This window comes from Rhinatrema bivittatum, chromosome 5, assembly GCF_901001135.1.
Source record: "Rhinatrema bivittatum chromosome 5, aRhiBiv1.1, whole genome shotgun sequence".
Classification (NCBI taxonomy): Eukaryota; Metazoa; Chordata; class Amphibia; order Gymnophiona; family Rhinatrematidae; genus Rhinatrema; species Rhinatrema bivittatum.
The window spans coordinates 341105087-341131166 of NC_042619.1; the positions used below are offsets into that span (position 1 = coordinate 341105087).

At 49.4% G+C, this 26080-nt stretch overlaps 1 protein-coding gene across 1 annotated transcript in view; it reads right to left on the bottom strand.

The window, feature by feature from the left end:
- Positions 1 to 26080, bottom strand: part of LOC115092958 (E3 ubiquitin-protein ligase HERC2-like) — a 2733734-nt gene that overhangs the window by 1941444 nt on the left and 766210 nt on the right. The window contains 2 exon segments of the mRNA XM_029604466.1: positions 12818 to 12945; positions 13027 to 13159. Of these exon segments, the coding sequence (XP_029460326.1) occupies positions 12818 to 12945; positions 13027 to 13159 (261 nt within the window).

Here is a 26080-nt window from a genome sequence, read left to right on the forward strand (position 1 = left end):
GTTGTAGGCTAGTCCCTTGTCCACCCCGTCTTGCAGGAACTGAAGGATCTGAGGGACCGAAGCCGTTGTGGGGCTAGTGTCCTGGCTGGCACACCACCGCTCGAACACCTTCCAGACGCGAACGTAGGCCACCGACGTGGACGTCTTGCGCGCCCGCAGCAGCGTTGATATTACCGCCTCCGGGTACCCCCTGCGCCGGAGGCGTCGCCTCTCAAAAGCCAGGCCGCAAGACAGAAGAGTTCTGCCTGCTCGAAAAATACCGGGCCCTGGTGTAGGAGGAAGGGGAGGTGCCCCAGCCTGATCGGGCCGTCGACCACCAGCTGCAGCAGGTCCGCGAACCAGGGTCGCCTGGGCCATTCCGGGGCGACGAAGATCACAGTCCCCGAATGTCCTTCTATTCTGCGGAGCATCCGTCCTACTAGGGGCCACGGCGGAAAAGCGTAGAGCAGCAGATGTGCCGGCCATGGGAGTGCCAGGGCGTCCACCCCCTCGGCACCGCGTTCTCTTCGCCGGCTGAAGAAGCGGGGAGCCTTGGCGTTTAGAGCGGATGCCATCAGATCTAGGTGGGGGGCCCCCCACCGACGAACGAGGAGCTGCGTCGCCTCGTCGGACAGAGACCACTCCCCGGGATCCAGCCGTTGACGACTGAGGAAGTCCGCTTGAACATTGTCCACCCCGGCGATGTGTGACGCTGCCAGCCGGACGAGATGACGCTCCGCCCATTGCATGAGCAGCGCTGCTTCCAGCGCGACCTGTGGACTGCGCGTGCCTCCTTGGCGATTGATGTAGGCCACGGTGGTCGCATTGTCCGATAGCACTCTGACCTCGCGGTTTCGGAGGAGCAGGAGAAAATGCCGCAGGGCGAGCCTGACCGCCCTGGTCTCCAGACGGTTGATGGACCACGTCGCCTCCACCGCCGACCACGTTCCTTGCGTGGCGCTGCGATCGCAGACCGCGCCCCAGCCCGCTAGACTGGCATCGGTGGTTACCACCACCCAATCCGGTAAGTCGAGGGACACGCCTCGGGCTAGGTTCGCCGGATCCAACCACCAGCCCAGACTGTCCCTGGCCTTCTGAGGAAGTGGCAGAATCATCTGGTAGTCCTGCGAGACCGGCTTCCAACGGGAGAGGAGCGCCCACTGCAAGGGCCGGAAATGTGCAAACGCCCAGGGGACCATATCTATGGTGGATCCCATCACCCCCAGGAGTTGCAGGTAATCCCATGAGGTGGGTTCCGGTAACACAGAGAATCGTCGTATGTGATCCCGCAAAGAAAGCGCCTTGTCCTGTCGCAAGAAGACTTTGCCCAGCCGGGTGTCGAAGGTCGCCCCCAAGAAATCCAAGCGCTGTGAGGGTACGAGGGAGCTCTTGGAGAAGTTCACCACCCATCCCAGGGATTGCAGAAACTGTAGCACCCTGGACACGGCCGCCTGGCCATGGGTGAACGACTTCGCGCGAATGAGCCAATCGTCCAGATAGGGATGAACCAGGATACCCTCCCTCCGGAGAGCCGCAGCCACGACTATCATAATCTTGGTGAAGGTGCGTGGTGCCGTCGCCAGTCCGAACGGGAGAGCTATGAACTGGAAGTGCTGGTCCAGTATCTTGAATCGCAGAAGACGGTGATGATCCGGCCGAATGGGGATGTGTAAGTAAGCCTCCGTGAGGTCCAAGGAGGCAAGGAACTCCCCCCGATGCACCGCTGCGATCACCGACCGCAGCGTTTCCATGCGAAAACGGAGCACTCGGAGGGACTTGTTGACCTCCTTGAGATCCAGAATGGGCCGAAACGACCCGTCCTTCTTTGGCACAACGAAGTAGATTGAATAGTGGCCCAAGCCCACCTCTCCGAAGGGCACGGGCGCAATAGCGCCTATCTCCTGAAGCCTGTTCAGCGTTGACTGCACCGCCTGCCGCTTGAGGGCCGAGCCACAAGGGGAAAATACGAAGCGACTCTTCGGTGGCCGGACAAATTCCAACGCGTAACCCAGCTTTACGGTGTCCAAGACCCACTGGTCTGAGGTAATCCGCGCCCACTCCCTGTAGAAAAACTTCAGACGCCCCCCCGATCCTGGGGACGGTGGAGTGGGCGACTCTGGCATCATTGTGAAGACTTGGAGGAGGGGTTACCTGTCCCGAGAGCGGGGCGCGCGGGCCTGCGGCCGCGAAAGGAGCGCGACCAGGGTTGGGACCGGGAAGCGGGCGGCCTGGAGCCCCCCGGCCTGTAGTTCCTGTAATGCCGCTGCGCCCTGGCTCTAGTCCGGGACGAAGCAAACGCCCGGGAAGGGCGATATCTATCCTCCGGGAGGTGGTGAACCGCATTTTCCCCCAGCGACTTGATGAGCTGGTCCAGATCCTCCCCAAAGAGGAACTTACCCTTGAAGGGTAGGGAGCCCAGACTCGACTTGGAAGACGTATCTGCCGCCCAATTGCGAAGCCACAGCAGCCGCCTGGCCGCCACCACCGAGACCATAGCTCTTGCCTGGACGCGGAACAGGTCATACGAGGCATCCGCCCCGTACGCCACTGCAGCTTCCAACCTGTCCGCCTGGGCGGCCTCCGCCGCTGGCAGATCCTGGGAGGTGAGAAGTTGTTGAACCCACAGGAGGCTTGCCCGCTGGGCGAGTGAACTGCACATCGCTGCTCTCATACCCAGCGCGGAGACCTCGAAGACTCTTTTCAGGAAGATCTCCAATTTGCGATCTTGTGTATCCCGCAAGGCCGTGCCCCCTGTCACCGGGATTGTCGTCCTCTTCGTGACCGCCGAGACTGCAGAGTCAACTCTCGGAACCTTGATGAGATCCAGGAAATCTTGAGGTAGCGGGTACAGCCGTTCCATGGCACGACCCACTTTCAGAGTCGCTTCGGGGGTATCCCATTCCCTCGTGAGGAGCTGCAGGAACGAGTCGTGAATGGGGAAAGCCCGCGCCCTCGGGCGCAGGGCCGCCAGGACCGGATCTCCTTTCTTTGAGGATGTGACCACCGCCGGGGCTACTGGAGCAGGCGGGTCAGGCGGCGGATCCAGATCCAGCTCCTGAATGATGCGTGGGATGAGCTCGTCCAGCTCTTCCCTCTGGAAAAGGCGCAGCGTACGCGGATCGTCCCCCTCCGTCGTGGCGTCCCCTTGCCCCAGATCCATGAAGTCCGGGTCAGGGTCCACTGGGTCCGGCGCCGCTCCCCCTGTCGCTGGCGAAACCCGAGCACGTGCGGGAAGACGAGGGGCCCCCGCTCCCGCCGCAACGGGGGGGGCCTGAGCCGAAGACGAGGTCCGGCATATCTTGGCAGGGGGGGGGTCCACCGGTGTATCCAGACCCTGCAGGTATGCCGTGTGCATAAGAAGGACGAACTCCGGGGAAAACCCCGGTCTCGCCGCGGGGGCTCTGGAGGGGGGCACGTCCGCGCTCTCCTGCCCCTGCGGGCCCTGCTCCGGCAGCAAGGTCGGGGGCGAGTCCGGCTCCGACTCCCTGTCATTCGCTCTCTCCTGAGGTGCCGCGGGGCGCCGAGCGCTCAAGATGGCCGCCGTTCCCGCCAGGCCTGTGGGAGGGGCCCGCCCCCGGCGTCCTGGCAGAGGCGCTAGAAAAGAGAAATCGGCAACGGGCTGTGAGGTGCCTTCCCCCCCGGGAAGACACCGGGCACAGATGCCCTCCCTGGAGATGCGGGACCCCGGTTCGCCGCAAGCCGCGCAGCGCGTCGGCTGCGGCATCGCAGCGCCGAAAAAAAACCGCGAAAAACGAAAGTGCTCACAAAGAATAAAAAAGTGAGCCTCGGGGTCCCGCGAGCCGAAACGCCGCCGCCGCGGGGGGGCCCGATGGCCTGCACTGCCCGCCGACGTGAGGAATAAGAAGGCGCGGGGGGGCCCTCCTGGCCGCACTACCCGCCAAGAAGAAAAGCCTGCCTGCCTGCCTTTCCGAGCCGCCCACGAGGCGCTCAAGATGGCCGCTGACAATGTGGCAAGCGCGGAGAGGCCGGTGCTGTCGGCCTCCGCGAGGTAGCAGGGGAGTTTGGGGAGCTGAAAGGGAAAAGAAACACCAACTTACCCCGTCTGTAGCATAGAAAACAAGGAAGACACAAACAGAGGGTAAGCCACGCCTCCCCAAAGTTGAACCCCTCAATTAAGTAATTAACTCAATCAGAGTCTTCTTTTTTTTTTTTTTTTTAAACAAACTTGATTCAAACCTGATTCAAAAGAAATAGGCAATAGCCCAAGAAAGGGCAGCCAAAGACAAAGTTAAAAGCTTATGCTGAATTGGGAGCACTCCAAATTCCCTACTCGCATCTGCTGGAGTCAGAAGATACTGAACTCCTGCAGAGGGGGTAGTTCTACTTATGGTGACGCCCCCTCAAAGTTTTGGCTGACTCCATCTGCTGGATTGGGGACATAACCCACGGTCTGGACTGATCCAGGTACGTACAGGGAACCAAACCTTTTTTAAATCCAGCTATACTAATTGCCTTAGCCATATCCTCTGGAAATGAATTACAGAGCTTGATTGTGCATTGTGTTAAATGTACTAACTGCTAATTCATGGAGTACCCCCTAGTCCTTTTATAATCCAAAAGACTAAATAACCGTTTCACACTTACCCATTTAAGTCCTTTCATGATTTTGTAGAGCTCTATTATATGCCCCCTCAGCCGTTTCTTCTCCAAGCTGTTCAGCCCTAATCTCTTTAGTCTTTCCTCACAGAGGAGCTGTCCCATTCCTTTTATCATTTTGGTCACTCTTCTCTGTACTTTCTCCAGGGCAACTATATCTTTTTTGAGATGCGGCGACCAGAACTGCACACAGTATTCAAAGGTACAGACTAACCATTGAGCAGTACAGCGACATTATTTGCCATTCCCTTCCTAATAATTCCTAACATTCTTTTTGCTTTTTTGATCGTCACAGCACACTGAGCCAACAATTTCAATATAATATCAAAAATGACACCCAGATCTTTTTCCTGGGTGGTAACTCCAAAAATGGAACCTAACATCGTGTAGCTACAGCATGAGTTATTTTTCCTATATGCATCACCTTGCACGTGTCCTCATTGTATTTGGTTAAAGGGGCACTTAGAGAAGATAAGGCAATCGCGGAAAGATTAAATGATTTCTTTGCTTCAGTGTTTACTGAAGAGGATGTTGGGGAGGTACCTGTAATGGAGAAGCTTTTCATGGGTAATGATTCAGATGGACTGAATCAAATCACGGTGAACCTAGAAGATGTGGTAGGCCTGATTGACAAACTGAAGAGTAGTAAATCACCTGGACCGGATGGTATACACCCCAGAGTTCTGAAGGAACTAAAAAATGAAATTTCAGAACTATTAGTAAAAATTTGTAACTTATCATTAAAATCATCCATTGTACCTGAAGACTGGAGGATAGCAAATGTAACCCCAATATTTAAAAAGGGCTCCAGGGGCGATCCGGGAAACTACAGACCGGTTAGCCTGACCTTCAGTGCCAGGAAAAATAGTGGAAAGTGTTCTAAACATAAAAATCACAGAACATATAGAAAGACATGGTTTAATGGAACAAAGTCAGCATGGCTTTACTCAGGGCAAGTCTTGCCTCACAAATCTGCGTCACTTTTTTGAAGGAGTTAATAAACATGTGGATAAAGGTGAACCAATAGATATAGTATACTTGGATTTTCAGAAGGCGTTTGACAAAGTTCCTCATGAGAGGCTTCTAGGAAAAGTAAAAAGTCATGGGATAGGTGGCAATGTCCTTTCGTGGATTGCAAACTGGCTAAAAGACAGGAAACAGAGAGTAGGATTGAATGGGCAATTTTCTCAGTGGAAGGGAGTGGACAGTGGAGTGCCTCAGGGATCTGTATTGGGACCCTTACTGTTCAATATATTTATAAATGATCTCGAAAGAAATACGACGAGTGAGATAATCAAATTTGCAGATGACACAAAATTGTTCAGAGTAGTTAAATCACAAGCAGATTGTGATAAATTACAGGAAGAACTTGTGAGGCTGGAAAATTGGGCATCCAAATGGCAGATGAAATTTAATGTGGATAAGTGCAAGGTGATGCATATAGGGAAAAATAACCCATGCTATAATTACACAATGTTGGGTTCCATATTAGGTGCTACAACCCAAGAAAGAGATCTAGGTGTCATAGTGGATAACACATTGAAATCGTCGGTACAGTGTGCTGCGGCAGTCAAAAAAGCAAACAGAATGTTGGGAATTATTAGAAAAGGAATGGTGAATAAAACGGAAAATGTCATAATGCCTCTGTATCGCTCCATGGTGAGACTGCACCTTGAATACTGTGTACAATTCTGGTCGCCGCATCTCAAAAAAGATGTAATTGCGATGGAGAAGGTACAGAGAAGGGCTACCAAAATGATAAGGGGAATGGAACAACTCCCCTATGAGGAAAGACTAAAGAGGTTAGGACTTTTCAGCTTGGAGAAGAGACGACTGAGGGGGGATATGATAGAGGTGTTTAAAACATGAGAGGTCTAGAACGGGTAGATGTGAATTGGTTACTTACTCTTTCGGATAGTAGAAAGACTAGGGGGCACTCCATGAAGTTAGCATGGGGCACATTTAAAACTAATCGGAGAAAGTTCTTTTTTACTCAACGCACAATTAAACTCTGGAATTTGTTGCCAGAGAATGTGGTTAGTGCAGTTAGTATAGCTGTGTTTAAAAAAGGATTGGATAAGTTCTTGGAGGAGAAGTCCATTACCTGCTATTAAGTTCACTTAGAGAATAGCCACTGCCATTAGCAATGGTTACATGGAATAGACTTAGTTTTTGGGTACTTGCCAGGTTCTTATGGCCTGGATTGGCCACTGTTGGAAACAGGATGATGGGCTTGATGGACCCTTGGTCTGACCCAGTATGGCATTTTCTTATGTTCTTATATAGATGCCCAATCTTCCAGTCTCACAAGGTCCTCCTGCAATGTATCACAATCCGCTTGTGATTTAACTACTCTGAATAATTTTGTATCATCATAAAATTTGATCACCTCACTCACTGTAGTTCTTATCAGATCATTTATAAATATAATAAATAGCTTGGATTCAAGTACTGATCCCTGAGGCACTCCACTGTTTTACCTTTTTCCACTGTGAAAACAGACCATGTAATCCTACTCACTGTTTCCTGTCTTTTAACCAGTTTGCAATCAACAAAAGCACATCACCTCCTACCCCATGACTTTTTAGTTTTCTTAGAAGCCTCTCATGAGGGACTTTGTCAAATGCTTTCTCAAAAACCAACTACACCATATCTACTGTTTCATCTTAATCCACATGCTTATTCACCCTTTGAAAAAATGTAGTAGATTTACAAGGCAAGACTTCCCTTGGAAAAATCCATGCTGGCTATGTCCCATTAAATGTCTATCTAAATGTTCTGTAATTTTATTCTTTATAATAGATTCCACAATTTTTTTCAGCACTAAAGTCAGGCTCACCGGTCTATAGTTTCCCAGATTGCCCCTGGAGCCCTTTTTAAATATTGGGGTTACACTGGCCACCAGCAGTCTTCAAGTACAACAGATGATTTTAAATGTTACGTTACAAATTATTTGTAAGAGGTCTGAAATTTCATTTTTTATTTCTTTCAGTTTGTCAATCTGGCCTACTTCATCTTCCAGGTTCACAATGATTTGGGTCAGTTCATCTGAATCGCCCCACTTGAAAACTGTCTCCAGAATGGATATTTCCTCAACATCCTCCACAGTAAACACCCAAGTAAAGAAGTTGCTCATTTTTTTCTTGATGGTCTTATCTTCCCTAAGTGCCCCTTTAACCCCTCGATCATCTAACGGTCCAACAGACTCCCTCGCAGGCTTCCTGCTTTGGATATATTTTTAAAAGATTTTATTATGAATTTTTCCTCTATGACCACTTTCTTTTGAAATTTTCTTTTAGCCTGTCATCAATGTTTTACATTTAATTTGCCAGTGCTTATATTTTTTCCTATTTTCATCAGGTGAATAATTTTTACAATTTTTGAAAGAAGATCTTTTGGCTAAAATAATCTTTCACCTCACCTTTTAACCATACTGGCAATTGTTTGGCCTTTCTTCTACATTTCTTAATGCATGGAATACATCTGGACTGTGCTTCTAAGATGTTTTTTGTTTTGTTGGGTTTTTGTTTTTTTTGTTTTTGTTTTTTTTTTTAACAATGTCCACACCCGTTGTACACTTAAACTGAAAGGTGCAGCTACAAATCTCTATTTTTCTCATTTTATCAAAGTTTCTCTTTTGAAAGTTTAGTGCTAGAGCCATGGATTTACGTATTTCCCTCTTTCCAGTCATTCATTCAAATTTTATCATTTTATGATCATTATTTCCAAGTGGCCCTACCACCTTTACCTCTGTCACCAAATCCTGCATTCCACTGAGAATTAGTTCTAAAATACCTTGCTCTCTTGACGGTTTCTGAGCCAACTACTCCATAAAACTAGCATTTATTCCATCAAGGAACTTTATCTCACTAGTGTGTCCTGATGTTACATTTATCCAGTCAATATTGGGGTAATTAAAGTCTCTCATTATTACTGCATTACCAATGTGGTTAGCTTCCCTAATTTCTCAGAGTTTTGGCCAGGTGGATGAAAGTATGCTCCTATCACCACACTCTTTCCCGACACACATGGGATTTCTACAAATAAAGATTCTATTGTGCATTTAGTTTCTTGCAGGATCCTTATCCTGTTGGACACTATGCCATCCAAGCCCACCCTTCCACCAAGTTGTTTCTCCCTATCATTGCAATATAGATTGAGCTCTGGAATGGCACTATCCCACTGTATATTCTCCTCCACCATGTCTCTGAGTTGCCAATTAAATCTCTCACCAATCACTGCTATTCACTGTAACTCCCATTTTAGTTCTTAGACTTCTAGCATTGGCATACAGACATTTCAAAGTGTGGTTTTTGTTTGTATTAACAGCCTGCTTTTCAGTTAACAGAGATAATTTGGAATCTTTTAACTCTGGTGATTCTTTACTTACAGGCACATGGAATACTTTTGCTATTATTGGGATGCCATTACTCTCCTGCTTCATTAGTATCCTTCGAAAACACCTCCCTCCGAACCATGCACTGCTGAGCAACTGTTGGCTTTCCCTTTTGTTCTAGTTTATAAGCTGTTCTATCTCCTTTTTAAAGGTTAGGGCCAGCAGCCTGGTTCCACCCTGCTTAAGATGGAGCCCATCCCTTCGGAAAAGATTCCCCCTGTCTTTTCCAAAGGGATGGGCTCCAAAAGGCTCCCCAGTTCCTTTTAAAACTGAATCCCACTTCCTTGCACCACTGTCTCATCCACACATTAAGACTCCAGAGCTCTGCCTGCCTCTGGGGACCTGCATGTGAAACAGGGATCATTTCAGAGAATGCTATCCTGGAGGTTCTGGATTTCATTTTTCTACCTAAGAGCCAAAGTTTGTCTTCGAATACCTCCCCTCCCACATTTTCCTATGTCGTTGGTGCCCACATGTACCATGACAGCCAGCTCTCCCTAGCACGGTCTAAAATCTTATCTAGGTACACCAGGTAGGCATGTTACCAGGCGGTCCTTGCGCCACCCAGTTGTCTACATTACTAATAATTGAATCACCCACAGTGACGGTTTGACTTAACCTCTCCTGGGCAGTAGCCCTGGGTGACACATTCTCGGTTCGAGAGGAAAATAAAACACCTAGAGAGAGCAGGTCTTTGCCATAGGATTACTTTCTGCTTATACAGGGGCAATATGAACTTATTTCTGCTGGCCATTCCTTTCACTATGCACCCAAACATCTGCTGTTGCCTTAGTCACCTGGTTTGGTCACTTTGAGATAATTAGATACAATCACCCCCAGATTCTGCTCTTTTCCTTGCTTACAAGAATTTCACTCCCTATACTGTACCTCTCCCTTGGGTTTTTGCCCCTTAAATGCATAACTCAGAAATTTATTTTTATTTTATCATTCCTCGAGCTTCACTAGACATCCCCCCCCCCCCCCCATGCTTTCCACATCATCCTGGCTACTGATGATTTTGGTATCATTCACAAAAAGACAAACCTTTCCCAATAATCCTTTCCAAAATGTTGTTCACAAAAATGTTGAAAAGAACCTGTCTAAAGACCAATTCATATGGCACACTACCATTAATGTGCTGCTCTTTAGATGTAACTCCATTTATCACTATGCTTTGTTACTTTACACTCAACCAATTTCTAGTCAGTCAATCACTTTAAAGCCCATACCAAGGGCACCTATGAGGAACCATCTCAATAGTCTAACTGAAATCCAAGTACTCTACATTTAGCACTCCCCCCACTCCCCCAAATCCAATTTTCCGGTCAGCCAGGAAATTGATCAGATTCGTCAGACAAGATCTACCTCTAGTAACACCATGTTGCTTCAGATTTTGGGATCCACTGCACTATCCTGTTTTAGGAGTGATTCAATTAATTTGTTCACCACAGAGGTCAAACTAACTGGCCTGTAGTTCCCAGCCTGTTCCTTACTTCCCCTTTTATGAATACGTAGCAAACAGCTATAAACCAGATTCCTACCCCCATGAATTTATCATGTGTTGGAGTCTTACAATGTGGACTAAGCTGCATCTGGATCTGAGTAATGTGTTTTGGACCTGTCAAAAAGGGATTTTTCAACTATGTAGACACTGCAAGCTTCTGCAGTCAAGGTAAAGGAATATAAAAATTCATCAAAAACTCATGTGCTCTCCTGTGAATGACAAATGTTCTGCAAGAAACAGCATCCATCACTCACAGTCTTAACAAGTTGGGAAAAGGGTTGTTCTACCCAGAGAACAGAACTACATAGCCAGCAGAGGAGGAAGTCAAAGGAATACTGGGAGACCATTTAAGATAGGAAAGGTGCAATTTGGCTGGCTCTGTCTGTGTGTGTGGAGCAGAGATAGCCAGGATTTGGAACCATGAAGAGAGGAGTGCATGTGGCTCCCCTGAAATCAGTTTTTCTCCTAAGGAGCTAATTATCAAGACGGAGAGACAGAAGTCTGAGCTCTGAGGAAACAGACTGCTGCTCTTGTTTCATAGCCGAGCTACATGTAAAATCCCAAAACAAAGGACAGAGGAGCTGAGAGACTGAAAGACTTCCTTTCCAGAGATATTCAGGCCTAGGAGAACATGGCTGGATCACTCTCATAAGAGACTTAGTTAAGTAATCTAAACTTTGCACAGAAAGTATATCTTAGCAGAGGAAGGAGAAGGTTGTCATCTAGCTAGCTCTGCCATCAAGAGGAGAGTTTTGTGTTTGGGACATCCTTTACAAATTGGTGGCATTGGAGTGGTTCTATCCCCCCCCCCCCCCTTTCTGAGTACTCATGGCTGAAGGGTAAAGACAATTTTGAGAACTATGCACTTCACTGCTTTGCCCCCCCCCCCCCAACCTTTCTCTATTAGCTTTCCATATTTTTTTAGCTCCAGCTAACAGGCCATACCCAGTGTTATTTTAGCATAGCTTAATTTAAAATAAGGAAACTGCAACTTGATGATATACTTCTCTACTGTATTTTTCTCATTTAATGTTCAAGTTGAATTTACTGATTAATTGCTCTGGATAATAGAAGGACATGGGGGCACTCCATGAAGTTAGCAAGTAGCACATTTAAGATTAACTGGAGAAAATTATTTTCACGCAATGCACAATTAAGCTCTGGAATTTGATGTCAGAGGATGTGGTTAGGGCAGTTAGTGTAGCTGGGTTTAAAAAAGGTTTGGATAAGTCCTTGGAGAAGTTAACTTCTTTTAATCAAGTTGACTTAGGGAATGGCCTCTGCTATTAATGGCATCAGAAGCATGGGATCTTCTTAGTGTTTGGGTACTTGCCAGGTTTTTGTGGCCTGGTCTGGCCTCTGTTAGAAACAGGATGCTGGGCTTGATGGACCCTTGGTCTGACCCAGCATGACAATGTCTTATGTTCTTATATGTGATGATTTTATCTGGTCTGTGGTGCCACAAGTTAGAGGTGGTTTGAGAAGGGCACAGAATTGTGGTATCGGGATAACTGGGACTCTGTCTCATCCCCCACTCAGGCTACAAATCCAAAGATAAATCATATTAGTAAATATAATTACTCTCCACCCCAAGCATAAGGGTAATTCATAGTCTGGACCACAAATGAAAACCACATTAACCTGTCTCCATTCCTCTGGAACTACTCCCAATTCTAAAGCATTGTAAAGGTTAATCAGCGAAGCTGCTGGAACTAGTTCCCTTAAACTCTGGGATGTACCCCATCTTGCCACATTGCTCTATTTACTTTTAGTCAGCTCCTCATGAACATACTTTTCTGAAAATCAATTGAAGTTTACCTCACTTCAGATCCGTTTTATGTGGTCCTGCTCCAGGCACTTCCACAGTAAACAACAATATGAAATGTTTGTTAAACAATGTCACTTTTTTCTTATCAGCCTCTATGTATTCCTTTTCTTCACCTCTTAGTCTCACAATGCCACTTTTACACTTCCTCACTTCACTAACATATCTAAAAAAAAGTCTTGCCCCGTTTTTCTGTATTTGCTACTTTTTCATCCAACTAATGACTACTTGAAGTATGCCCCATTTTAACAAAGTTAGTTTTCTTCAAATCTAGGACCCTTGCCCTTGAGTGAACCTTTACCATCTGTACTCTGTTAGTGATCAATGGATCCCAGACAATCATCCATTACAACATCAGAAACACTGTCCCTATTGATAAGCAGTAGGAAGGTATTGCTCCTTTCCATGTTGGTTCAGTTACTATGTCAAAGAACTTTCTGCTCAAAATCCACAAGAGATGATAGGAAAGGAAATTGATCAATTGTCAAATGAATACCTTGATTAGAGAGCATTTCGCTTGGTAAACAACCCGACATACATCCAATACGGTCTTGGGCAATGTTCTGAGCTTGACTTGATCAACTCCAATTGTGCCGTGGTGAACAAGAGATAATGCTACATGACCTAAAAAAAAAAGTGAATTGATACTGAGTTGTGCTTTTGACAATAAATGATTTTAAATTAGCAAAAAATTGTATTTGATACCTAAATCCTCATGCTTTAGAAGACAGCATAAGAGCAAACGTCCCACTTCTTCCACAGGATGTTCTGGGGGAAATGTGATTGGTGTTGTCAGGTGGCATTGCTTGCAGTACCATTCAATTTGACATAAAAATTCCTGGAAACGAAATCAACCCATCACCAGCAGTAATAAAAAGTACTAAAGTAAACAGTGACCAAAGGTTAAAAAAATATTATTACAAAACCATCTCCAAAATTCACAGCTGGCCAGCAAAAGTTAAAAAAACAAATTAGCTTTTATACACATACAATATATTTTGATATTAAAATAGTATATTTTCTGAAAATGTGGGTGGTGCTTATGCTTTAACCCCCTGCCCCCCCAAACAGGGTTTTCCAAAAACTCTAGGGGTCTTCTTTTCAACAATTCAGTACAAACTTGATTTTTAAAATTTGCTTAACATCACACCAGCAGGTCCCACAGTATTTCAATCATGTCTGAATGCATATCTAGAATTCCGCTCCTTAGTGCTATGAGATGCTCTACATCAGGTATGGCCACCAAGAGCCAAGAAATCAGGATGCATAATACCAAAGAGCCCCACAATTTCAAATGACTAAGGCTGTGTGTGTGTGGGGGGGGGGGGGGGGGAGAGGCTACCTTTCCAACAGTATCTCTCCCTCACTCAATCTCCACACCTTGTCACTATCGTCAGTTCCATTCTGTTCCCAGCAGTTTCACTCAGTCCCCCAAACCTACCCCCACCAGTGTCTGTATCAGTTTCAATCTATTCTCATTAGTCTCTTATTCCTTTCAAAAGTTTTTCACAATCTTTCCATTCTGTCCTCCCGAATCTTTCAATCCTCTCATCCTGTTCTCACCAGTCTCTCTCAATTACCCATCTCTCTCTCAATTCCATCCAATAAGAAAATTGGTTCTTACCTGCTAATTTTCGTTCCTGTAGTACCAAGGATCAGTCCAGAGAAGTGGGTTGTGCATCCCTACCAGCAGATGGAGTCAGAGAACAAAGCTTTGGGCACTGTCATATATAGTAGAGTGCCACCTGCAGACCCTCAGTATTGTCCTGTACCCAAGCCCAGACTAACAGAAATAAGGAGCAAGAGGTAGCAATATCAAACCCTGACTACCCCTCTGTTCTAGTCCAAAAATAACCAATTCAACCGTGCCTAACTGCTCCCTTAATCCATCCTGCCAGAAGGGAGCTTCTAGAAATGCTTCAGGCAACAATAACGGCCAACGATAGCCAACACAGTCTTTCGGAATCTGAAATAAGGGGTGGGCCTCTGGACTGATCCTTGGTACTACAGGATCGAAAATTTGCAGGTAAGAACCAATTTTCTTTTTCTAGTATGTACCAGGATCAGTCCAGAGAAGTGGGATGTATCCAAGCCATCTTAAACTGGGTGGGGCCCGAAAGACCAGCACGCAGTACACTCTCCCCAAAGGCCAACTCGTCGGACACCTTGATGTCCAAACGATTATTCACACTTTCACGAGGCAGTGAGGACCACACTGCCACCCTACAGATCTCCTGAGGCGACAAAAGCTGACATTCTGCCCAGGAAGTAGCCTGGGCTCTAGTGGAGTGGGCCCTCAGCCCCAAAGAAACCAGCCTACCCTGGGCAATGTACGCTGAACTAATGGACTCCTTAATCCACCTAGCAAGGTTCGCCTTAGGCGCTTTGTCTCCTTTCTTCGGACCCTGGAACAGGATGAACAAATGGTCAGACCGACGAAAGTCATTGGTAACCTCCAAATATCGCATTAAAACCTGGCGCACATCCAAGAGATGAAGGTCCACTGTCTGAAACCACCTTAGGGATGAAGGACGGGACCGTCCGCAAAGACACCCTATCCGCCGAGATACGTAGAAATGGATCCCGACACGACAAAGCCTGTAGCTCAGAAATTCGGCGAGCTCAGCAAATAGCCACCAAAAACACTGTCTTTAAGGTCAGGTCTTTCAGAGAGGATCCGCTAAGAGGTTCGAAAGGGGCACCGCAAAGAACCCGGAGAACTAAATTTAGACTCCAATCCGGGCATACTGGGCAGACGGGAGGCCAAAGGTGCTTGAGTCCTTTAAGAAAACGAGCAATGTCCGGATGAGCTGCCAAAGAACCACCATTGAACCGCCCCCGCAAGGCACCCAGAGCCGCCACCTGTACCCGAAGGGAATTGAATGCTAGTCCCTTAGAAAGCCCCTGTTGAAGAAAATCAAGAATTCGAGGAACTCCAACGGAAAGAGGGTCGCAAGTCCGATGACCGCACCACATTTCAAAAAGTCTCCAGATGCGCACATAAGCCATAGAGGTAGCCGGGCGTCATGCCTGAAGAAGGGTGGAGATGACCTGCTTGAATATCCCCTCAAGCATAAATGTCTCCTCTCAAAAGCAAAACCACGAGAGAGAAGTGATCCTCCCGATCTGAAACTATGGGACCCTGCCGAAGAAGACGCGACAGATGAGCCAGCTGTAAGGGTCCGTCGAATGCTAGCCGCACTAGATCCGCGAACCACGGACGACGTGGCCACTCTGGTGCCACGAGGACCACCCGTCCCGGATGAAGATACATGCGACGTAGTACCCGACCTATGAGTGGCCAGGGAGGAAAGGCATACAACAGAATTCCCGTGGGCCAGGGACACACGAGGGCGTCGATGCCCATTGATCCCTGCTCCCTTCGCCGACTGAAGAAACGTACCGTCTTGACATTCGTTCGCATCGCCATGAGGTCCAACTGGGGCGTGCCCCACCTGGCGCAAATACAGTTCCACGCATCTGCGGAGATTTCTCATTCTCCGGGATCGAGTTGCTGCCTGAGGAAATCCGCTTGCACATTCTCCATCCCCGCGACATGTGAGGCAATGGCTCTGAGGTGACGTTGAAACCAGAAGAACAGAAGTCGTGCTTCAAGCGCCACCGCAGTACTCCGCTTCCCGCCCCGGCGGTTGATGTACGCCACTGTCGTCGCATTGTCGGAGAAGACTCATAGCATTCCGCCCCGAATCTATGGGAGAATAGCTTGTAAGGCTAGGCGCACCGCTCTCGTCTCGAGACGATTGATGGACCACGAGCTTTCCGTTGGTGACCATAATGGTCACCTTAATGCAGTTTGTCTCTCTTGAATAACCGGAAACAGTGGGATCTTCGCCCTCTGTTGGCACGGTATCGGGATCCTCAGAATCGTCCGTATACACGTCCACCTGATCCGGGTCCTTACCCGCACCTATACCCACGGGTTGCGCTGATCCAGCACCTGGTAGTGGCCCCTAAGGTCCCTGAATGCTGACCTTACCCGGTTGTTCCTGAACCTTCGGGTGATACCCCAGATCAGCGGCCTTATTTCATTTCTCCGGCGGATAATCGAGGTCCCCCGTGATCCCGGGTCTCTTCGCCGCCGTGTGCTTATGAGCCAAAAAGGCCTTGTGCATGAGTAAAACAAACTCCGCTGAAAACCCATCCAGAGCCCCCTCCCCTTCTGGGGAAACCACCGGAGGCCCAGCACTCGCTCCTCCAGGTAAATCCTGTCCCATAGGATCCAAAACGAGGGGGGGGGGGTGTCTTCCTCCCGCGATTCTAGGCCTGGGAGGACTGGGACATCCACTGAGGTGGGCCCTTCCACTTTGGATAATTCCCCCGCCTCCTCGGCACAGTCGGGGCATGGCAGAGCCGAATCCAGCTCCTGCCCGCGTGAGCCACAGAAGCGGCATGCCGGCGATTTCAAGCGCAGCCGCATCCCAGCAATCACGCCGCCAGGTGGCTGAAGGGTAAGGGAGAAAAAAGGCCGCACTACATGTGGTGCCGTGGCGTGGGAAAAACAGTCAGAAACCAAGCGCAGTCAAAAAAATTAAAAAACACGCGCGCCAACCGGCTGCCTTTAAACCAGCCAGCCCCCGAACAAAAAACGCCACCGCGACACCAAACGGCCCCTAAAATAAAATTAACACTCACCCTTTCCCTTCCACGGCAACCTAGAGATCCGGGAGCCGAAGGGAAATGAAGCTGACAGCCTCCCACCACGCCTACCAGGGCCAGATTCCCGACACAGACTCCTTACCTCAGAGTCACACAGACTGGAGCCCTTCTTCCTGTTAACCTTTATTACCTTTTTTTCAAAACTTTACTAATTAGCAAGGCTCTGGCCGGGATCAAGGGAGCAGCTGCAGCAGTGTCCGTGTGGCGTAACCACGAGTGCCTGGCCTGCACACACGGACCCGTAGCGGGCGAAGTCCCTGACAGGGATAATCAATCCCCCAGATGCCCGGCTTCCACTGAGGGATTGCCCACGAAGGTGCCTAACACCTCAGGAAGCGACTGTCAGAGAAGGAGAAAAAAATCTATACTGAAAACTAAAAAATCAAACTAAAAAACTGCAGGAGTGCATCTCTGACATCTGCTGGAGTTAGAGAAATACTGAGGGTCTGCAGGTGGCACACTAGTATAAATGGCAATGCACAAAAGCTTTGTTCTCTGACTCCATCTGCTGGTAGGGATGCACAACCCACTTCTCTGGACTGATCCTGGTACGTACTAGGAACCCCAAATTTCTCAGTCATACTAAGCACTCTCTCAATCCTCCCACCTATCCCCATCTGTCTCTGATCAGCATCTTCTTCTTTCTCTGCAATTACTCTGCTCAGTGTCTGTCAGTCTCTCTCTCTCTAAATCAGCTCCAGCATAATACACCTCAAACCCCACAAGAACAATAGCAGGAACTCAGTAGCTTCAAAATTAACACTTCCCTCCCCACCACTTGTGCAACTCTGTTCCCCCTCCTCACTTTCTGTCTACCTCCAATATTTCCCCTTCTCTCTCTGACACCTCCCCTCCAGAGCATTCTCTGGCTCTCTCGCATACATCTTCCACTATTACCTCTTCCGGCTTTTACACATCCACTTCCCTCTCCCCTAAAATTCACCCATTTTCAAGTCATTCCCCCTAGAAGCATTCACCCCCTTGTGCACTGCACCCCCACCGCCTGTTTGTCTTTCTTAAATCCTTCCCCATCCAAATCACCATTCCTAGCCTCTCTCACCCCTACACCCCATCACACCTCAAGCTTCCATTCCTCTCCATCCCCCCTTCTGGCTGTTGGCGCCTTCCCTGTTTATTTTATTATTTATTTACTTATTGACTTTTTGTATACCAGCATTCATGTAGACATATCACATCGGTTTACATTAATGAGCAAATACCCCTCTATCTCATTTCAACCTTCAACTACCCATGATTGTCACTTATCCTCACCCTCCCTCTCCGTTCAATCCTTTGGCTCTCTCACACACACACACTCTGCTCCACTCTGATACTATTTCTTTTTTTTTCACCCTCACCCTCCCCCAATCACAACTGCTGGCTTTCTTACACACCCTCCTATTCTTTTCCCCTTTCTTTTCAACCCTTTCTACACCCATCCCTGGCTCTCTTATGGCATATCTACTCCACCCACATGGCTCTCCTACAACCCCCTATTCTGTCCCTCTTTTTCTCCCTCTATTTCCCTCAATCAAGCCCTGATACCATCAGAAATGTTGCAGAAGTGTGAAAGCATGGACTTTGAGGAGGAATAAAATGTAGAGATTACTTACCTGATAATCTCGTTTTCCTTAGTGTATGAAGATGGACTCAAAACAAGTGGGTATAGTGTGCTCGTGCTAGCAGTTGGAGACGGATCTGACGTCAGCACGGGTACATATACCCCCGCAGGAAGTGCAGCAATTCAGTAATCTTCCTTGCAAAAGCTTTATGGATATATATATATATATATATACTTAACTCCCTTCAATCAACATACTTCGCTAGTAATAGCATTAATAGCCACCTCTTATAATGTTATTATATATATATATATATATATATATATATAATTATCTGATCTTCATTTTCCTTCTTACTCCAAGTTATTGATTCCCTGTTACATGTAACTGCTTTTCTGCACCATTGTTCAAATTGTAAAGTTTATTGCACCCTGTTTCTTGTGAACCAGCATGATGGGACTACCGTCTTGAATGTTGGTATATAAAAAACTTAAATAAAAATAAAATAAATAAATATATGTGTAACTGACCGATCGATTAAATGAACAGGATTACCCTGACCGATTGATAGTAGCTGGAGACCGCCAGTCTTCTCAACCGGAAGGCGTCGACACCCAGCAGGGTGGATGCCCTATTATAAGAAAAAACATGGCTTACCGTGAGTCGGTGAATCCCCATGTATGCCGGCAGCCGGGCGGGATGCTGAGTCCATCTGCATACACTAAGGAAAAGGAGATTATCAGGTAAGTAATCTCTACATTTCCTAGCGTGTAGCAGATGACTCAAAACAAGTGGGACGTACAAAAGCTACTCCTGGACTGGGCGGGAGGCTGCCCGAGGTCCGTTCAGGATTGCCCTCGCAAATGCTGTGTCCTCCCTGGCCTGGACGTCCAGACGGTAGAATCTGGAGAAGGTATGGAGGGAGGACCATGTCGCCGCTTTGCATATCTCTGCAGGCGACAGCATCCTAGTTTCTGTCCAAGAGGCCGCTTGCGCTCTGGTAGAGTGAGCCTTGACCCGTAGAGATGGTGGTTTTCCCGCTTCTACGTAGGCCACCTTGATAACTTCTTTGATCCAGCGGGCGATGGTTGCCGGGAGGCCGCTTCCTCTTGCCTCTTCCCGCTGTGAAGGACGAACAGGTGGTCCGTCTTTCGTACTGCTTCTGACATTTCCAGGTATCTGGACAGCAGCCTGCCGATGTCGAGATGGCGTAGTATTCGACCTTCTTCCAACTTCTTCAAACCTTCCGTGGTAGGCAAGGATATAGTTTGGTTGAGGTGGAAGTGTGAGACTACTTTGGGTAAGAAGGAAGGAACAGTGCGAAGATGGATAGCCTCTGGAGTGATTCTGAGAAACGGATCACGGCAGGACAGTGCTTGTAGCTCTGAGATGCGGCGTGCTGAGCATACAGCCAGCAGGAACACCATCTTCAAGGTTAACAAATGGAGGGACAGGCCTCGAAGTGGTCTGAAGGCGTGTCCCGCTAGAAATTCCAAAACTAGGTTGAGGTTTCACAGGGGTACTGGCCACTTCAGTGGGGGGCGAATGTGTTTGACTCCTTTCAGGAAACGTGAAACATCTGGGTGTGTGGCGATGCTGTTGCCGTCACTCCGGGGACCGTAGCAGGATTGCGCTGCCACTTGAAGCTTGATGGAATTGAGGGACAGACCCATCTGAAATCCATCTTGCAGGAAATCCAAAATGATAGGATCTTAGCGGCATGTGGACTGGTGCTGTGAGTTTCGCACCAGGCTTCAAATACTCTCCAGATCCCTATATATGTTAGTGATGTGGAGAACTTGCGTGCTCGGAGGAGTGTATCTATTACCGGCCCCGCGTATCCTCTTTTCTTCAGTCTAGCCCTCTCAATGGCCAGACCGTAAGAGAGAATTGAGCTGGATCCTCGTGGAGGATGGGACCTTGCCGCAGCAGGTCCCTGTGTGGAGGCAGGGGAAATGGAGTCCCTACCAGTAGTCTTCTCATGTCTGCTTTCCAGGGTCTTCTTGGCCAGTCCGGGGCCACTAGAAGAACTAGGCCTCTGTGCCGCTGAATCTTGTGTATAATGGCGCCCAGCAGGGGCCATGGAGGAAAGGCATATAGTAGGTTCCCCTGAGGCCATGGCTGTACCAGGGCATCGATCCCCTGGGATAGCAGATCCCGCCTGCAGCTGAAATATCTGGTTACTTGAGCGTTGGACCTGTCCGCTAGTAGGTCCATGCCCGGCATCCCCTACTGATCCACAATCATCTGGAAAGCTGTGGGCGACAGCTGCCATTCCCCTGGATTTAGGCTTTCTCTGCTGAGGAAGTCTGCCATGGTGTTGCCCTTCCCGGCGATGTGGAGATGTCCTGGAGATTTGCTTCCGCCCAAGTCATCAGGGGGGCTATTTCTAGGGATACCTGTTGGCTTCTGGTTCCGCCCTGTCGGTTGATGTATGCCACTATGGTGGCGTTGTCCGACATCACTCTGACCGCTCTGTTGCGAAGTCTGTGGGCAAATCGCAGGCACGCTAGCCTGACTGCCCGTGCCTCTAATCGGTTGATGTTCCACCCCGACTCTTCTCTGTTCCACCGCCCGTGGGCGGTGAGTTCCTCGCAATGTGCTCCCCATCCGTTCAGGCTGGCATCTGTAGTGAGCAGGGTCCAGGTTGGGGAGAACATTCGTGACCCCCGGCTCATGTGGGCGGGCTGTAACCACCACCGTAGCTGATTCCGCGCTCTGGCTGGTAGAGGTAGGTGTATGGTGTAGTTCTGAGATCGTGGGCTCCACCGAGACAGGAGGGCGCGTTGTAATGGTCTCATATGAGCCCGCGCCCATGGTATCACCTCCAGAGTGGATGCCATAAGGCCGAGGACCTGTAGGTAATCCCAAGCTGTGGGCCGGGTGGCGCTCAGCAGGGCCTGCAAACGATTCCGAAGCTTTGCTCTCCTCTTGGCGGTCAGACTGACCTTGTCTTCCTGGGTGTCGAATCGGACTCCTAGGTATTCCAGTGACTGAGAAGGCTGTATGGAACTCTTGTTCAAGTTTACTACCCATCCTAGGCTTTCCAGAAGAGATATAACTCTGTTGGTTGCCTAGTGGCTCTCCTCCGGTGACTTTGCCCTGATCAGCCAATCGTCCAGGTAGAGATGGATGAGAATCCCTTCCTTCCTGAGTGATGCCGCCACTACTACTATGACCTTGGTAAAGGTCCACGGCGCGGTGGCTAACCCGAAGGGTAAAGCTCGGAACTGGAAGTGTTGATTCAGGACCTTGAAGCGTAAATAGCGCTGGTGATCCCGATGGATTGGGATATGCAAGTAGGCTTCTGACAGATCTAGGGATGTGATAAACTCCCCTGGCTGTACTGCATTCTTGACAGACCGCAGGGTTCCCATGCGAAGGCTGGGGACCCGTAGGTGTCGGTTGACTGACTTGAGGTCCAGGATGGGCCTGAAAGTGCCCTCCTTCTTGGGTACTATGAAATAAATGGAATAATGCCCAGAATTTTCCTCCCATGCAGGCACTGGGATTATAGCTTTTAGGGACAGGAGCCTCTGCAAGGTAAAATCTAGTGCCGCCCTCTTGAGGGGTGAACAAGGAGATTCCACAAACTTGTCCGGCAGGAGCCGAAGAAAGTCCAGGTAATACCCTTCTCGGATGATGGCTAGGACCCACTGGTCCGAGGTAATCTCGACCCACCTGCGGTAAAAGAGGGTTAGCCTGCCCCCTATGGCTGCTACCCCCGGATGGGTTGGCTGATTGTCATTGTGGGGTGCGGCCGGGACCAGAGCCCGAGCCGGTTCTCCTCTTCTTGTGCTTAGTCCAAAAGGGCTGGTTCCTGGCCTGAGAACGAGGTGCTTGGTAGCGAGTCCTGTAAGGGTTGAAGCGCTGAGAGTTTCTACGTCTGGATGGTCTAGGAAAAGGGCGCTGGCTCCTACTTTGCCTGTCTTCTGGTAGACGGGGTAATGGAGAGGCGCCCCATTTATTGGCCAGTTTCTCGAGGTCGCTGCCGAAAAGAAGGGATCCCTTAAAGGGCATTCTCGTGAGACGTGTCTTGGAGGAGGAGTTGGCCGACCAATTACGTAGCCAGAGCTGTCTGCTGGCTGCCACTGAGGATGACACTCCCTTGGCTGCCGTACGGACTAGGTCGGAGGCTGCGTCAGTGAGGAACGAGAGAGCTGATTCCATCTCTTCTCCCGGGGTGTTGTTCCTAGCCTGTGATAAACAGGAACGCGTCACCACGGTGCAGCAGGTCGCAATTCGTAGGGACATGGCTGCCACCTCAAAGGCTTGCTTCAGTATGGCGTCCATGCGCCGGTCGTGTGTATCCTTGAGGGCCGTCCCCCCTTCCACCGGAATGGTGGTGCGCTTCACAATTGCGCTAACTATGGCGTCTACCTGAGGGCACGCCAACATCTCCCTGGTCGCCGGGTCTAAGGGGTACATGCCAGACAAGGCCCGACCCCCTTTGAATGAGGCCTCCGGCGCATTCCATTCCAGATCGATTAGCTGCTGTGCTGCTCGTAGGAGGGGAAAATGGTGAGCCATTTGGCGCAGGCCCTCTAACAGGGAGTTCATTCTCGGTTCCCCTGGGGTGTCATGGCCCGGGAGAGCCATGACCGACAGGCATTGACAGATCAGGCCTGGGGGATCCTCTTTCAGAAAGAAGCGCCTCATGGTCCGATATGGTTCAATCCCCGAGGGTAGTTCTCCTTCCTCAGGGGGCTCGTCGTCTTCCTCAGAGCAATCTGAATCCCCATAAGTGGGGGTTCCGGGTGGCGAGTGGCCGTGCCTAGGCCTTGAAGGTCCAGGGGCCGGGTCATCCGGTACGTATGGACCCGTTCGGGGAGCAGACTGCATTGTGACAAAGGCATGAATTCCCGTGAATAGTTCCACCCAGGAGAGCAAAGCAGGATCTGGCCTTAGGGGTACCAGGTCTCTCGGGTTCCCTGGCAGCTCACCGCTGCCTGCTAGGTCTGGGGTGTTCCCTGAGGAACTGGCAAGTACGCTGGGCTGCGACTGGTCCTGGCCTGGAACTCCCAGGGCCTCTTCACATTGGGCACATAGGGAGTCTGCTTCCTCGCTCTGTCTGGCTCTGAGGTTGCATGCAGAGCAGAGGCTTATGCCTGATTCTGGAGGTGCCGGCTCCGCTGACGCATGGGCTCTCTTACGCTCCATCTCGTCTATTAACTCAGCTAGAGTCTGCGCTTTGTAATATGCGCGAAAGATGTGCGCCTACCAATATGCGCTTATCCACGTGCGCCTGTCCACGTGCGCTTATCAACGTGCGCCTAGGAACGTATGCTCATCAACGTGCTCGTATTAACGTGCGCCTATCAACTGGCGCCTATGAACGTGCGCCTATCAGTGGGCACCTATGAACGTGCGCTTAGCACCGCGCGCCTATGAACGTGCGCTTAGCAACGGGCGCTTAGCAACGGGCGCCTATCAACGTGCGCTTAGCAACGGGCGCCTAGCAACGTGCGCTTAGCAACATGCGCTTAGCAACGGTCGCCTATCAATGTGCGCTTAGCAACGGTCGCCTTTCAACGTGCGCATAGCAACATGCGCCTATGGCGCGGTGACGAACCAGGGCAGAAGGCGACGACGAGCAGGCAGGCAAAATGGTGACCCCCTTGGCGGGTTGCCACGTAGGCAGACTCTGCTACTCCTCTCTTCCTCGGAGACCAACAAGTAAAGGTGTACGCCTTTACCTTGTCTTCGGCGCTTCCCGGCTGCGACCCGGGTGGTCTCCGGCTGCGGGGGGAGAGGGTGAGTACCATCACCACCGCGCTCGAGGAGGTGCACCCGCTGCCTCTAGGCCGCGCCCGAACTCGTCTCGCTCGGGGCCAAGTCAACGCCGGGACCGACGCTGCCTCTATGCCGCGCCCGAGCCCTTCTCACTCGGGGGCTAGGTCCCTGCTGCGAAACGGCCACCGGACCGAGGATCTTACCTCCGAGGGACCACGGAAATCGCCTCGGGAAACTCAACTGGGGGAGGGCCCGACTGGTATCACCGCAGGAGTGCGGGGCTCGTCTTCTATGAATTTAGTCGTTAGAATTTGGAAAAACGCTCAGCGAGCGTGAGGTATCTCCAAACTGCTTTGGAGACGGAAATTACTGAATTGCTGCACTTCCTGCGGGGGTATATGTACCCGTGCTGACGTCAGATCCGTCTCCAACTGCTAGCACGAGCACACTATACCCACTTGTTTTGAGTCCATCTGCTATACGCTAGGAAATGCCAGACTGTCCAATTACAATGCTGATGTCAGGGAGATGGGGAGGCAAACAATATTAATTCCCCCCCACCCCCCGAAGTCTTCCCCACAGCATAAGTTCATATTTGCATTGTTCCCAACTCTTGCAAAATTCATCTCCTTTCATGTCACTGCCCTCAGAAGTATTCACATCCCTTGCACCACTTCTCCTTCAAGCATTCACTTCATGAACTTCTTCCCCAAGAATTAATCAATTACATTCACCCCCTTCTCCTTGCCACAAATTATTCTGGTTTGACTGGAGATTTGGGAGACTTCCTTTTCCCCTCTGCTGTCAGCTGAATCCCAAGTCATGGGAGTACATTGATCTACTGAGTCTTGAGCTGTATACACTCCAGCCCTTCCCCTTCAGACAGCAGACTAGAGAAGAGCCCTCTACTCGAAGCAGCAGGTGGGGTGAAAAGTTGGATAGCTGAAGCAGGGAGCTGACTGGCTCTTCTTTCCTCTCCTGTCAGCTCCAACCTCACCCACTACTATCCTCCACTGTTGCTGATTGCAAATGGGGCAGGGGGATGGGAGAGAAGGGGGTTAAGTAGCAGAACAGGGATAAGCAGAAAAAACCCTCTGATCCCTTCTCCAACTCCTCTATTCTGTCTCTGCAGCAAGCAACAGCACTTTCAAGTCAGAAGAGGGAGGGGACACTGGGGCAGAATGGCTCTGTTCTGTTCAATTTTGTGTACTTCCTGCTCCAGTCCCTTCCCTCTGTCCTCTGCAGTACTACTTAGTTGCCAAATGGCTAGAAAGGCAAGAGCCACATTTTGCACATGAAAGAGCCACAGGTTGGCTTAGTAATCTTAGAAACACTTTGAGATGTTATATTTGATGGTATTTTCCCTTTATTGGCACAAAATATGCATGTGACAGAGCTTTTATGTTTAGCTATACTTATTTTACACTATTATAGCTGTTCTGTCCCTAGCAGTGGGTACATGTTTGTGACTGTATATACTGTGCTTAGTGGAAACACCTTTTTGTAACCCATGATAAAAACCTATGAGCCTTGCCTTTAAGGGAGCCTGTCCTTAAGAGAAGTTCCCTTCATCCTTTGCTTTCTCTCACTGGGGAGGGGTCTGTATGCCCACTCAATCTAGCTTGAGTCTTCTTAAATGCCTTATTGGCTCAAGGGACTGCCCTTCATGCTTCCCCCTGGGTCACACGGATCCTAGGTTCGCTACCATTGGATCTCGCCCTCTAGCCCCAGCTTGTGGGGACATTCCCTGTAATCACTCTCCAAGACTGTTAGTCAGTCTCAACCAT